The sequence below is a fragment of the Phocoena phocoena genome, chromosome 4 (genome assembly GCF_963924675.1).
Source record: "Phocoena phocoena chromosome 4, mPhoPho1.1, whole genome shotgun sequence".
NCBI classification, from domain to species: Eukaryota; Metazoa; Chordata; class Mammalia; order Artiodactyla; family Phocoenidae; genus Phocoena; species Phocoena phocoena.
In genome coordinates, this window is record NC_089222.1 from 76622881 (window position 1) to 76639161 (window position 16281).

A 16281-nucleotide genomic window follows, 5' to 3' on the forward strand; every position below is an offset into this window, starting at 1 on the left:
ACCAGTAAATTCACTTTTTATCTGATAAAGACACAGCCTTCTCTGATTACACCTTTTGCCTGAATCACTAGAGTGTTTGCATTGCATTTTCTCTTACTCCGAATGCCCTTTTCCCTTGCTCTATCCAAATCCTTAAAAATCCAAATACTCACAAGGACAGTGCGCTTAATAATAGTAAGTACATGCTGATGACTTGATTTATCAATTTTTAACACAGACCCTGCACAGGTGTCATCTCCTCTCCAATGATCTCCCCCAGGGCACAGTATAGGATTTTGTATAAGAGGGGGGAGCAGGGACTGATCTCTTGATGGCACTGACAGGCTCCACTCATTAGCAGTCCCCTCTGAGCTATCCAATGGCTGAGTAACCAGGTGACAGACCTACTCCTTGCCCCTATATTTTCTAGTTGTAGGTCCCTCTGAGTCCCCTCAGCTACTTCACCTATACAATGAGAATAACACCTCCTACACACAGCACTGTTGGAGGCTTGAATGAAGCAGGTAAGAACCTATCCAAAGTCTTGAACTACCCACCTCTCCAGTCTCAGCCCATGACATTGCCTCCTCTTTTGCTAAGAATATCAAGGCCATCTGAACTGCATTTCCTCATTTCCTTTTTCCTACTTAAAAATAGCTCTCTAAGCACCCCCTTCTTCCTCTCTCCCAGCAGAGGAAGCATTCTCCCTCCTCCAGTCTTCCACTTCCATCTGCACTCCTTAGCCAACCCACTCCTACCTCCTCCAGGTCATTGCCACACTTTACAGCATTTATCACAAGCTCTTCTTCTAAATTCAACTGTTGCTTGACTCATGTATTGTCTGCCTCACTCACTAGAATGTAAACTTCATGAAGATTTCATGCCTTATTCATGCTGTATCCCCAGCAAATAGCACAGTGCCTGGAGCACCGTCGATGCTCAATGAGTATTTCTTGAATGGATTAATAGATCCATTTCTACTCATCATTTTCAAACTACTCTCTGTCACTGGCACCCTCTCCCAGCCTCAAACACATTCAAGCCTCCCTTCCTCAACAAAACTATCACTTGACCCTACTGCCCCATCAACCACCATTCTATTTTTACCTTGCATTTTCTGACATATTTCTCAAAGAATATGTGCTTGCTGCTGCCTCGTCGTCACCACCTCCTCCCATCACAATCTGGTTTCTCTTCATAACGGCTGCCGAAGCAATGCTGTGAGCAGTCACCAAACTCCTCACATTGCCCATCTCCCTGCAGATGGGGACCCCTAACTGTCCCTTCTCCTCTACTCCCAGGAGTTTCTTGTATACTGGCTTCCTCCTATCCTTAGGAATACTCTTCTCACCCCTTTGATGCTGTCTCCCCAAGTCCACACTTTCCAAAACCAATCTAAATTTTCCTCTATACTCTTTCCTGAGCTAATATCAATTTCACTATCATCCTGGGGGCAGATGACTCAAAACCGTGCATCTCCTACCCTAACTCTCTAGAAACATAGACATACTTCAGTTGCATGAAGGAGGTGGGCATTTTGTTATGCCATGTTATACTTCTTTGCATTCCCAGCACCTGGTCTACTGCCGAGTACATGGAAATTGTTCAATACATTTTTAAACAGTTAAATGTTACTGCTCTGCCATTATTTGCCTTTAACCTGATATGCAAGCAAGAATCTTCACAAGGTGACCCCAACCTATCTTTCCAAATTTAACTCTTACCACACAGATGTTCCTGGCAGTCTGTACTCTCTGTCTTCCATCCTTATCATTAAGTACTACTAAAGCTTAAGTCAGTTCTCTCCTTTTTAATCTACCTGCCATTGTATTATTTACTGTGTTATTTCTTAGTGTCTATTTCCCCTGCTAAATCCTAAAGCTTCATGAAGACAAGAATGCCGTCATCTTCAGCCTTGTATTCCTAGGCCCTTGAATACAGCACAGCCTATAGTAGGTCCTCAGAAGATACTTGTTGAAGGAGTGAACATTTCCTCTTTCCTTCAGACAGACCCAACTATTTCTCTCCCTTGTGAATGCATAGCACTCATTTAGCAATTCAACATGAAACACCTTGTGAAATCACAGATATATTATAGGTGTTGTAGGTGTATTATTTTGCAGGCATTACAGGTATTGTCTACATAGAACCATGGAACATTACAGCTAGAAAGGATCCTTCTTATAAGTAATCCAGAATGGCCAACAGAGACTCAGAGAAGTTACCGCTGGTTCTTGACCTTTCAGGAGTTTGAACTGTAAGTTTCCTGAGGGCAGGAATCCTACTTCCTACCCCTAAACACTCCCTGCTATACCTGGAGCCCTTAGTAGACAGTATTACTACTGCCACTAATAATAACACTACTATTTATTGTTTTGACAATTACTTTGGCGATATACCACCTCCATCCACAAGGTGAAGAACAAACCCATCACCTACACTGGGAACCCACAGGTAGCTTTCTGACCATCCAGACACACAGCTACCCCCACTGCCTCTCAGCTCTGAGCCATCACTAAAATGTCACAACAGAAGAACAGGCGCTGGGAGGCCATGCCACACCCAGAAAGTGCTGTTTTACTGTTCTCCCCTCACAGTCACCTCCTCCTCATTGGGTAGAAACACCACACCGGGACCTCACAGCACAGCTATCGGTGTCCTTCCCCCAGGACTTGGCCTAGATATATCTTGTCTAGTGATCTCACACCACAGACATCGCATCCCAGTGATACTCTCTGCTGACAGGGAAGGTGGGCAGACACCCCAGTTCAACACATGTGCCAGAGAGAGAGAAAGATGGGGGTCCACCCACCAGTACAAGAACAGGTAGAGGAGAGAACTCATCCCAGATGAGAGTCAGGGGTCCTGGATCTCGATCCTCCTCTTAGTAGCTCTGTGACTATAGCAAATTCTTTAACCTCTACAAGCCGGTTTCCTACCTGTCAAATGAGAACTAAAGTAACTTCTCTCACAGAGACAAAGTGAGGACCAAGGGGGATAAGATATTGGAACTGTCAAATCATTACAGTTCTCTCCCCCACACCCCCCTTGACAATTCCAGGATAACCAGCACTGTCTCTGAGTTCCCTGGGGAGTTCAGATACTCTGTTAGCCCTGTTTATGCAGTTTCCTAATAGGATACAACCTTGAACTCGGTGTCTGGGTGAGAATACAAAGGGATAGGGAGACAAGGACCTGCCCTCAGAGAAGCTCTACTCACAATGAAAGAGAAGGACCCCCCAGAAGCAACGAAGCTCCTAAAAGCAACCGAAATCTGGGAGGAGAGCATGCTTTTACTGAGGCACTTATTCACACCAGGCACCAGCCACACATATTAACTTCTTCAAGGCTCACAACCACCCCATGAGGTGTGTCCTTTTACCACCCACAGGAGCACATCGTGAATCGCAGAACGCTGGCCTGTACCTAAGTGCCTACGTGTCTGTGAACAGAACCAGGTATGATTGATTGTGGGAGCTTTTTCTGGAGGACATAGGGGCTATGTGGTTTGGAAGGGGAAGGATGTGGGTTAACTGTAAGAGGAGGAAGCTTCGGGCATTTCAAGTGGAAGCACAGGAAAATAGGAAGGTTGCTGGGGAGGTTCTGGTATGGGGCAATGCGGAATTGTCCTGAGATGGTGTTTCAAGGGGTGCTATATTGAAAATGCTTATCGAACAAAAGGCCAGGTCCCTTTAGGAAAGTGGTTTTGTGCCAGAAGCCAACTGAATAAGAGATATCTATTTGTGATGTAAAAGCTAAGTTAAAGTAACTTCTTTATGTATTGTATGAATATTCAGCTCAAATGGGAAGGTGATTACAACCAAACCTACTCTTATTAGAAAATTCCCAGCACAGGAGAACCAGTCTATGTGTTTTTCATACACATGCTGTGCTTTTCTTTTCCCCGCCAGCCACAGAAAGGGAGGAACAAGTCATAAAGGTTGGCACAAAGAAGCTACATATCATGCTGGGCACATATATGCAACAGGTAACAAGAAGAGGACAAGTCAAACCAAGGTGGGTATCCAGAGTCCAAGGCAGCCTAGGAACGGACTAAGCAAAGACACCAACTCTGAGCCAGCCAGTGGCCAGTGCTGGGCGGATAAATGAGCAGCAAGCAAGCCAAAGACAGGGCATCCGTCAGTGATGGGAAACCAGGGGCCAGCAAGTGGGCTGCAGGCACAGGAAGGACAAGACCACAGATCAGGGTGCTCTGAGAGCCACGGCCGTGAGGGCCAGCTGCCTGGGCACTGCACCTGGGCAGAGTCAATGCTTGGATAGAATGTTTGGTAGATTTGAAGACTGAGGCAACAGAGAATGGCCACGCAGGGAGAGGGAGCTTTAGTGAGAAAGACAAGTAAATTCCCAGCCGAAGAAGAGCCCAACACCATGGAGGCTTGAGGAAAGTTACTGTCCTCACTGACCATCTACCCAGAAGGGAGAAAGGGATTTTTCTTTCTCTAGTTATAGCTGAGTATGGGCAGTGCCCACCTACTGAAGTTACTCTAACCACGTAATGAAAGGTTGTTGACATCTGCAGTGACAAACCACCATCCCAAAATCCAGAACCCTAGGCAGCCAGAACAGAGAGTGGCAAACCCAAGGCAGGCTGAGACCAGACAACATCCTGGGGCACAGGTAAATTTTTTTTCCCAGGAATATGAAAGAAAGTCAAGATTTAGAAAGACAATATCATATGATATCGCTTATATGCGGAATCTAAAAAAAACGATACAAACGAACTTATTTACAAAACAGAAACAGGCGCACAGGCTTTGAGAACGAACTTATGGTTACCGGGGTGGGGGAAGGGTGGGCGGGATAGATTGGGAGTTTGGGACTGAGATGTACACACTGATATATTTAAAACAGATAACCAACAAGGACCTACTGTATAGCACAGGGAACTCTGCTCAGTCCTCTGTAATAACCAAAATGGGAAAAGAATTTGAAAAAGAATAGATACATGTATATGTATAACTGAATCACCCTGCTGTACACCTGAAACTAACACAACATTGTTAATCAACTATACTCCAATATAAAATAAAAATTAAAAACAAAAAAATTTTTAATTAAAAAAAAAGATTTAGTTAGGTAGTGATAGAAAATGGTTAGAGCTGAAATTTCTGAAGAAACCTGCATGAATTATATCCAAAGGATTGCATTCTTTTAAATGTTGTTCCTTAGTACATTCCTATGTTTATGCCTACATTTACTACTCTCATTTAGTGACTGCTTTTCTCATTTGTTTTGTTATTTTGCTGAAGAGTCATTTTTGCCTTTACTCTCTGGTCTCCATATGAAAGCATGACAATGAGCAGTTCTCAATTGTGGCTGTCATTAGAATCACCTGCAGAACTCCTTAAAAATGCCAATGTCCAGCCTCCTTTCCAAGGACTCTAATTTAGTTGGCTGGGGGGCTTGGGTTGGGGGGTGGGAAGGGAGAAGCTGGGTATCATGCTTTCTAAGAGCTCCCAGATGATTCTAGTATATGTCCAGGGATGAGAACCAGACGGTTTCTGGCCCAGAATCCAAAACACTTTGTGGTAGGTACAGGAATGTAGACGAAGCAGCAAGAAGAAATTAAAGCCAATAATGTAAATTCAACATATCACTTAAGTTTTCCACATCCCAGTCATTTTTGTACTTCTATCGCCATCTCACCATATCCCCATAACTCCTACAGTTATTTCCTTGATATCATTTTAAATCAATTCCATCTTTTACTTAACTTTGGTTTTAAAAGAAACTAGTAGACTGGGGGTAATGGCAAGGTAACATAAAAAGGCAGGAGCAAGAGAAGAAAAGACAGTGGCTCCTGAGAGGAAAAAGCACTCAGAGTTAGAAATCAGGGATGGGCTGGCCCAGGGAGAGACCCAGGATCCATGAGGCCAAGTTGGCCTAGGCATAGCGGTGAGAAGGAATGAAGTCTTGGCGATGGGTTAGGGAATAACAGAGAATGTCGTGGAATGGGGTTACAGGCGGCATGGGGCTGTGCCTTTAAAGGAACTCTAGGGACAGAGAGGACTGAGGGACCAGGGGTGATGGAGGAGGCAAACATCTGGGGCCAGAGATGAAGGCAGGGCAGAATGTGAGGCCCAGGTAGGGCTGGTGAGAAGGTAAAAGGGAGACTACAGGTGGGAATGAGGGGAGATCTGAGGGATGGGTGGGGCTAAGGAGGGCTTGCACTGGATGGGGTGTGGGCAGGGGGTGGACAGCACAGCAGAAGCAGACACTGGACAAAACAGGGTGTCCTCCAGACAGTGCCAGGCAGTGACCAGCAAGAAAACGTCCAGCAATACCTGTAAACTGCCTGAAATCGTTTCATGTGCTACCAGTGGTGGTCGTTCCCACACACTGGGAAACACTGCCCGATGCTCTATGAATAAAGAGCATCAGTCTTTTCACTCTTCCCCTTTCATGACAAAAAAAAAAAAATTAGATGTAAACAAGGAAATGTAAACCCCCACCTCACTTGTCTGGTCCCCATGGATATACCAAAAGTCAACAACAAAAGGCAATGTGACTTCTCATCTCTCATACACACATTCATGTTTCAGATCTGTATGAGCACCTTTCTTTTGATGGACAGTCCCCATCATAGGAACCACCTCCTCAGTCACCATCTGAAAGCACAGAACACAATCAGCAGAGTTGACAAATGCCCAGTAACAAACACTGTAAAAACAGCACCTGCTATTAATGAAAGAAATCACCAAAATAATCGTGTCTGAGCAACCTGGCAGTTCATTATCGTATAAATCCTCACATATAGTTAAGTCCTAGAAAACAACCCCTTTTATTTTCTTAAATCCTTATCCTTAATGAACAATGATGGGGGAGACAAAAGATTCATCTGCAATCACCAAGCATGCACTGCCATTTCTTCATAAAGTTTATTTCCACTCCATGATGTGTTCCAATGTTTCCTCCCTTTTCCTAGGTGTGTCAAATCACAGATCATTTATCCCCCAGTCACAGCCACGAGAATGACTCAGGCTGGCACCCAGCTTGTTGATTATTTCAATTTCCTGGGCTACACTTATCATTTCCCACTTCTCATTGCTTATTCCCTCCTCACTTTCCTGAGGTCTGTTACTTTCAAAATGACACGAGGCATGACGATAAGGGTGAAGTGACATAAAATCCTAAAAAAAACAAAGGGAACTAAATTCTGTTACACTAAAGACGAATCCAGGAGAATTCTGTTCACTGCGCAGAAGGACGGGTTCATCATTCATCCATTCATTCAACAAATATTTATTGAGCATTTCCCATGAGCTAGCTCAGTTTAGCACACCACATTAAAGCATGCCGCTGTCTATACAAAGTTAGCTAACGTTAGTTACTAGAGGGAAGTTGCTGTATCCTAAGATTCTGCTTGAATGTGGCTGTGGGCATCACACGTGTACATGTGTAATACCCATTAACCAGAACTGGGCAACATAAATCAACACCCAACCCCCCAAAGCCTGGAAATAAGGGGCCCTACACAGTCAGAAGCTGCTAGTCTAAAGCCTCACATTAAAGAAAACCCTAGAAACACTGTTTATACAAGACCATAAACTTCCCAAATACAGCCATACATGGTGAAGAAATATGCATGGAAGAACGCACCATTCTGGCAACCAACGTTTGCTATCCAAGGGGAGAGTTTAATCAATCAAGCCATACATTCATTAGCCTGACATTTCTAAGAATGCCTGACACTTTTACATGCACTAACACAATAAATTTCCCCCAAATTCCATAATATAGGTATTATTATTAACATTCCCATTTTTCAGATTAACAAACTGAGGGTCATTTTGAGGGTAAATCATTTATTCAAGGGCACCGAGAAAGTAATGAAGCCAAAACTTGAACCTAAGTTTGCAACTCATGGATTCAAGCATTTTTGAAAAAAATAAGACCAAATTATTATTAATGTAGCTTATACATTAACATCTAGTTTCTTTTTACAATTAGCATCATATGTTGGTTTGAATCTTGTTTTAATTTATGTAAGTATAAATTATCTCTAAGCTCTAACAACTCTTAATTGGACTTTTCTCAACTCCTGGTTATTATATACCACATGTTCCTGTCTTTCCTAATATGTCTGTCAGACAGTGAGAATTAACTATCTCGGTAAAGAAAATTAACATTTAAGGGGCACTTTCCTCATTCCAGGCACTGGGATAAGTATTTCGCTTACAGTCTTTCTCTACAGCAACCCTCTGAGTTGGTGTTACTGCTGTCATTATCATTCCCTTTTACAATGAAGGAGGCACAGAAAGGTTAAGTAACTTGCCTAAGTTCACACAGATAAGGGGGATTCACACCTGGTCTCCTTCTCCTTCCCTTGGTCTATGATCTCCACCAGTAACAAGTTCTGGCTCTCTTCCTAACACTCTCATCTCAAGTCTGGGCTCCCACTGGCCTGTTCTCAGTGCTAGTGAGAGACCGCTTTTCAAATGTGCTGGCTTGGCTTCCTCCATCTTTGATTTCTCCCTGATAACAGCGCTGGTTCACCTGCTATGTGTAGTGCTCTGCTTCCACCTGGTATTGACCTCCTGGCACACCTACGACTATTCAAGGTGAGGATGAGTACACCTTGGGCTGTGCAGCAGAGCTTCCCCTGGGCCACCTTTTCCATCAGGGATTTAACATCATTCTTGCGAAAACCTCTTAAAGGAGCCAAAGCTTTTAAAAATAACACTCAACATTGTAAAAAAAAAAAAGAAAGAAAGAAAGAAAGAAAAGAATCAATTACTCAACCAGGTTAACAGTGGGTTTTCCTTACACCAGAATGTCTAGATTTGCATCACATTACCAGGAGATTTAAATCACATGAATATTCAATGATAAAATGTATTAAGGTCAGATTAACCTGAGGAATAAAATGGACTTTCCCTTCCCTTTCCACTAACTGCAAATTCTGTACTGGCTCTATCTACAGATAACCACAAAGGCAGCTGCCCTCCGGACAGGTGCTACAGCTCCATGATGCTGAGGGGCATTGTAAGGAGGAAATGAACACATACAAAGCACCTACTATGCACCAGACATTATGTTACATGTTTTACAGGTATGAATTAACTAAGAATTCCACAACAACCCCAGCAGATAGGTCTCACCACACCCATTTTACAGATGGGGAAACAAGCTTAGATAGATCACACAAATCAGCCTAAGGTCACAGAGTTGGTGGTGGCAGAGCCGAGATGTGAGCCTGCATCTGTCTGCCCCCAGCTTCTTGCTCAGGGACCATTCTCCTTGCTGCACTGCTCAGGGTTCCATCTAGAACCCTGAAAGATGGGGCTTAACTTGTCTTTGACTACAGTACACAGCTTGATGATCAACCCAACAAGAAATGAGATCCAGATACACACATGCCCCCCAAATGGCCCTGGGCTCCCAATTCCCGGCTGGGTAAAAAATGTCCCCAGAAAAACAGCCTTTTTTTACTTTCCATGGGTTGGCTACTCGGCTGTTTCATTCTCTCTTCTCCCTCCTTGCTTTCTGCTCCCTTCTCCACTGCATTTTTCTGTGTGTGTGTGTGTGTGTGTGTCTGTTTCTATCTCTCTCTCTGTCAGAAATCTCTCTGTGTGTGCATATCTCCCTCTCTCTTACACACACACACACACACACACACACACACTCATATTCATTCTCTCTCTTTCCCCCCCCAGGAATACCTCGATCCAGCAGCCGGAGCAAGCGGAGATACCAAAGATACCACTGGTCCCAGAAGCGGTCCGTCATCCCCCCCTGAACTCATCCTTCACAGCCAGTCCCCTCAGCACAGCCTCATCCCACCACCGCCGACTCGAGGAGGCCGGAATTACTTGACGCTGGGCTCGCGCGCGCAGCCTGCTCAAAGCAAATGCCTGCCTGTGAAGACAGCCACCAGTCCTCCCACACAGAGGCTGACTGTGCCGGGAGCCTGTTTCACAGCAACAAAGGAACAAGTGCGGAACACTGCCGCCTTGTGCGGACTGAGCCTGCATGGGCCCAAAGGGAGACCAGAGGTGCGGGGGAGGGCGGCCAGGGAGCACCTTCACAAAGAAGGGAGCAGAGAGGTGGTCTTGGGAATGAAAACCCACAGTCAAGGCCGTATCTTGAATGTCATTCCAGGATCTCCTGCCATCCTGGCTGTCCCTGCCTCCCATGCCAGAGGCCAGTGGCTTCCCTAACAGGACAGGGATGGGAAGCCAGGAGCTCAACCACCCTGGACTCCAAGGCCAGACCAAAAGAGCCAGAGCCTCACTGCCTTGTTCCTCGGGAACCACAGGCACCTCCTGCCCAAGGGTGCAGGACCCATGTGACCAGAAAAGGGCCACAGACCCTATCTCCCTTCGTGGACCCTCTGCTGTCGTGGAGACAGCATGGGCTCTGGAGTCACATGGTCATGGATTCAAATCCTGCTACCACTGAATAGTTGCCTAGCCTTGATCAAGTTACTTCAACCCCAGCCGCCTCCTCTGAAAGCTAGAGAGAACAGCATTTGCTTCATCAAGCTATTGTGAGGCTCCCAGGATAGGAAGGACCTAACATTTCTGGTCCAGCACTTGGTGAATGGCGGCGCTCAAGTGCTCGTTCCCCCTTCCCCTCCAACCCCTCATCCTCTCACCAGATTTCCAGCTCCCACACCTCCTTACATCCCATGCTTTCCTACCTCTGTGCATGTGCTCCTTTCTTCCTGCCCATAGCATGGCCACCCTACGCCCCCACTTCATCGTGGCCAAATCCTCCTATTTTTCCACAGAATCAGGTAGCCTTCCCTTGTCTTTCTCCCCCTCTACGCTGCATTTCACTCCCTCCTTTGTGTAAGACCTCCTTTGTACAGGACTGCTCCTTTACTTGACCACAAACTCCATGAAGACAGGATCTGCTCTGTGATCTTCGTTACATCCCCTGAAGCATCTTGAACTTTGCAAGTGCTTGAGTATTTACTAACTGAATGAGTGAAGAGGCAAATGGCACGTGCACCCCACACGCTTTCATTTTTAAGTCAGGAAGAGGAGTGGACGGCAAGGACCTCAGTTCCTGGGCACCACATAAGGCCTGTAGAAGGATGACAGGGCACCCTGGCCTTGCCTTGCTGGGAACCCATTTTACAGGGGCTGGCCACCCGCACGGTGACCAGAAGTCCTGCTCAAACAAGGGAACTCCGAGGGGACCTCCAGGTCTGGAACAACTCTGGACTCCAAGCCTAAAAACTACCCGGCAGCCACATGCATACTCATCACCGCTTTTGTTTCAGCCCAGGCCATGCCAGCAACGCCTTCTCACTGTCCTAATGGAAACACTGGCACCCCAGGCTTCCTGGTCTCCAACAGCAGCGGGCAGGAGCAGGCCTCCTCAGCGTCAGCTCTTCCTGGGAGCTTAGGCTTCCAGGATGACACAGGCTGCAGATTCTGACAGACGCAGACTGAAAAGGAGGCACGTCCTGGGGCAGGAGCTAGGTCGGGGAGGGAGAAAGCCAGCAGAGCCACAGTCTCCACCAGCCTGGCCCTGCCCCTGCTCCACTGCTGCCCCGTGGTTCCTTCTGGAAGGGCAGCATTGGGAACTGAGCACACACCACTTCCCAGAAGCTACCTCGCAGGCTCTGGTAGTATTATTTTACTATTACCTTAAATGGACAAGACTCCAGTGTGTAGTTAACACAAGAATGCACGCCCCTCCTCCTCTCTCTCCACAGAGAAGTGCACTGACCCTCAGCTTCCCCCTTCCTTCATGAGTAACAAGCTCCATCATTCAGGTGTCGCCAGTACGTTTTAGCTCACACAGTACTTCCACATCCATCATCTCCCTTGGCCCCCCGAGCCACCCTGCAAGGTCTGTAGGATGGGACTCACGTTCCCCAGTCTACAGAAGGGAAAGCCCATGTTCCAAGAGGTTAAATCACTTGCTTACGGTCAAATACCTAGAAGGTGGCTGGGCTGCGGAAGGAATGTGTGCCATCTGTCTCCTCCCGAAGAGTTTCTGGGGCTCTGGATTGTTCCCTGGGGAACTGTGAGGTCTTTCATAGAGAGGTGGAGGCCCTCACAGTAGGGCAGGACGCCCAGGGCAGGGCTGACATGCCACCAGCACAGGCTCAGTAGAGGGCCTGCGTGTGGCCTCTTCCTGAGTGACAGCCTTTCATCTTTTTCTTTGGCCCTGGCTTGTGGCTGCCCAGGGAGAGCATCTCCAAATAAAAATGCCAAAGATGGTTCTGTCTAACCCAACTTGGGAGAAATCTGAGATGTGAGGGACGCACACATGGCTCCCACCATGAGGAGACCTAGACGGAGATGGGCTTTGGAAAGAGCATCTGTCTGTGAGGCAGAAAGTCCTAGCGACTGTGTGGATGCCATGTGAACTCTGATGGGGCTAATTCTACTATTCCACATCCCATTCTTGGGTCTGGAGAAGGAAGCTGGCCCTGTTCCCCTCCTTCTGGTAATCAAGTGCCAAACATTCCACACAGCCTCATGTTCAAAGAAAGAGAATAAAGATGTTAAAGAACAACACGGATGCAAGAACTTCCCCCACAAACTGTGAACCTAAGACCATAAGCATCAGCTGTGGGGTCGGGGCCAGGATGAACCCATTCAGCCAGCAACTGTACTAAAGACTGGCTTCAACCCATCGAGCTGGGCTCCTGGGAGCTCCCCAGCCCACCAATGCTCATTTCTCCAACTCCCACAGAGACTCGTAAGCCATGCTTTCAATCCAGCCCCTCCAGAAGTTGAATAAAATGTTCCAAGAGATTGTCAGAGTTGCCATTTACCTGGAGTGCAGTTAGAATGGACGGGACACCGGCCAGGAGGGGGCTTTATTAGGTTTTTGTCGTTGTTGTCATTTTGTCTTAAACAATACTCCTGCAGCAGCTCCTTCTTTCATCATGGTCAAAGCAAGCTCGGTCATTCCCATTGGTATGGTTCCTCCAACCCACCTGGCTGGCTACAGGGACCAGTTCTCAGGAACAAGGAGCATCTCCAGGCCAGCAACAGCCCGTCCATTCCAGAGGGCTGATGCCCACCTGGATGATCACCGGTTACTCGGTGTCACAACATAGATGTGTTCCCTTCTCTTCGCTGTTCCTTCTTCTTACTTGGCACTGTTCTTTCTCCCTCTCTCCGCCCGCCCCAATGTGGAAACACTGTGTTCCCGATCAGATAAAGCCAGCACAAGTGTATGGCGCAGAAGGCAAGCAGCACAGAGGCAGGAGAGAAGCAATCATGTCCCAAAGCTTTCCCACTCATCTCCCGGGGCAAAGGCACTGTTCCCGCAGAGGCACTGGCCAGCTTCTCGGACACACAGGGCTACCTGACCAGGGAAGGCCACAAGGGAGGTGGTACAGTTGCTAGTCTGCAGAGCGGAGGGAAGACTATCCCTGTCCCTCGCTGCCCCGCCCATGCAAGTGGGCTCCACCAGGCTGCCATTTTGGCCTACAAGCTGTGCTTCAGTTGCAATATGTATCACACTCCAGCAGACAACAGCCTCAGCCACCTCCCACACCACTTCTGCCCCTTGGCGATTAGCACCCAAGTGGTGAAGTGCAGCCCTGTGGCAACATAGTCTCAGTGACGCCACCCATGGATGGGATGGACACCGGCCAGTCTCTCCTGTGAAAGCCTGGTGTCCCCAGGTGAACAGGTTCCCTAGGTCCACACCTGAGGCCAGCACCTAAGACAGGTATCACCTGTCACTCTGAAATTCAAGTCCACTTCTCCCAAGAGGCCTTTTCCAGCTAACCTCGTTCATCTTCTATCTCAGAGGTTCTCAAAGTTTAATAGGCAGCAGAATAACCTTAGAGGGTTGGTTATCCATGCAGATAACTAGGCCTCACTCCCCAAGGCCTGCATTTTTAACAAGTTCCCCAGATGAGTCTGAAACGGTGATCTATCTGCTTCTGTCCCTGCTCTTCTCTCTTACTTCACTGAACTATTTTGGTTGAATTCTAGAGTGCACCTCATTTCCCACACATCCTAGGAGTCCAGTAGGGAGGAGGATTCTGAGTCCAGAATTAGAAGAGTCTCCTGGAAGGTAAAGGGATGTCCCGCCTGCCCTCAAGGCCCAATAGAGGGCCCCAGACGGAGAGGCTGAGGAGCTGCCAGCCAGGAGGCTGAGAATCAGGCTCATCTCTCCACAGGCTCCAGAAAGCATTCATCTGTACAGTGGCTTTAAATGTCACCTCAAATATCAGGCCAGGCGGCAGGAGGGGAAGGCGGAAGCTAATTAGCCTGCCTTGTCCTACTTTTGTGTTGCTTTCATCCCTGTTCACCTCTGACCTCCACTGGGATCTTTAACTCTCCCTTGGCGGGGGTAGCCTGGAGATGCCACACGACCCATCACCACACCGGGCTCTAAACCAAATTGCTAAGTAGGGGAAATGCAGTCTCTCTCCGACCCCTCGCCTGAGCATTTATTCCTCGCCCACCAACCGCCAGAACCCCCTCTGTCGCCCTGAGTCTCCAACCACAGCACGCCACCCAACGCCCCCAGCCTGGGCCCCAAGAGCTAGAGCCTTCCCCTCTTGTCATGCCTTTTCAAAGCTCACCCATCCTGGGCCTGTGAAAAGTATGGTGATAAACTCATCCCCTGTAAGGTTTCCACGATGAGAGCTTAATACTCAGACCCTCAGGGAATATTTATATTTTGGCAAAAATATTGTCTTAGGTCAAAGGAAGGAAAACAAAGACCGAAAACAAAACCAGGCTCATAGATACAGAGAACAGATCAGTGGTTGCCACAGGTGGGCAGTGGAGGGTGGGTGAAGCGGGTCAAATGGTACAAACTTCCAGTTATAAAATACATGAGTCCTGAGGATGTAATGTACAGCATGGTGACTACAGTTAATAACACTGTATTGTACATTTGAAAGTTGCTAAGAGAATAGATCTTAAAAGTTCCCATCTAAGGAAAAAAAATCCGTAACTATGTATGGTGACAGATGTTAACTAGACTTACTGTGGTGATCATTTAACAATATATACAAATCATTAAGCTGTACACCTGAAACTAATATAGTATTGTATGTCAACTATACATCAATTTTTTTAAAAAAGGGAAATGTAAAAAAAAATAGTATGGCATATTTATACCATCACCAGGAGTGCTAAGTTAACATTTTATTTTGAGGATTTTTGCACACACACACATATATATATACATATTCTTAAGTCAAAGAGCTTAATTTGTGCAAATTATGATCTGGAATGACAAGTAAATTTATTCAACCATTAAAAAAAAAAGGAAGGGGAGCAGAAGTCCTGGCCTCAGATGAGCAGTGGGGGTGGGGCATGCTGGGGGCAAGATGGAGGGTCCATGACTCTCTTCCTTAAGCTCCATGGGCGCTTGCCTGTCAGCTGACCTGCTGAAGGCAACTCAAGGGACCTGTTGCCTCCTCTGCCTTCCTCGCTCGCTCCCCTGATCTCCCACTTCCTACCCACAACATGGTTGGCTGCCCTCTCCAAATACCTAAATTTAAAGTAGTTCTTGAAGAAAAAATAAAACAATAAATAGTTAGAGCGGACAACTCGGCACCTGACCAAAGAGGCCCAGCAATCCAGAGAGCTCATGATTGCCTCCTGTTTCCTTCACAGCCAGTGAGGGGCGTTTCCCTCTTGCCTCTACTAACAGCAGCTTCTTCACCCATCAAAGGAGGCGGTGTGCCTCAGTGACCTAAGGGCCATCAAGTCTGGGGGCCGTTCACTCCTCTGATGTTTGGCTTCTCTTACTAACTGTTCCTCCCATCGCTCAATTCCCACAGCACACCAACTCAGAAGCAGGAAAACGTACTTTGTCAGTCACCACAGCTGAAACCTCATGCCTCACTCAGCCTGTGGGAAGCCCTACTGTGGAGAATTCTCTTCATCCCACACCTTCTCCATCTCCTCCGACAGCTTTTCCAAACAGCCCCCCTCAGCATATCTGCCCAGGAAAATCAGGCACCAGACTATGACTGCAGTTGATAATAATGAATGTGAAGTTCAACAGGATCAAAATGAGCCCACTGGGCTTCCCTGGTGGCGCAGTGGTTGAGAGTCCGCCTGCCGATGCAGGGGACACGGGTTCGTACCCCCGTCCGGGAAGATCCCACATGCCACGGAGCGGCTGGGCCCGTGAGCCATGGCCGCTGAGCCTGCGCGTCCGGAGCCTGTGCTCCGCAACGGGAGAGGCCACAACAGTGAGAGGCCCGCCTACTGCAAAAAAAAAAAAAAAAAAAGCCCACTGTACCATCAAAGAAATACTAAATTTTGACTAGCATATATCTTGAACGAAACTATTTTTTCCATAACTATTGCGTTTATTTTTTGGAAAATGTAT

General features: G+C 47.1%; 1 protein-coding gene across 6 annotated transcripts in view; it reads right to left on the reverse strand.

The window, feature by feature from the left end:
• Positions 1–16281, reverse strand: part of KALRN (kalirin RhoGEF kinase) — a 640054-nt gene that overhangs the window by 564882 nt on the left and 58891 nt on the right. For 3 of the 6 annotated variants that reach the window (XM_065877079.1, XM_065877084.1, XM_065877081.1), the window contains exon 1: positions 9663–9729. The exons of the other annotated variants lie outside the window; for them this stretch is intronic. In XM_065877079.1, coding sequence (XP_065733151.1) covers positions 9663–9729 — 67 coding nt within the window. Of the gene's footprint in view, positions 1–9662; positions 9730–16281 lie in introns of those variants that run through there. 6 annotated transcript variants of the gene reach the window in all.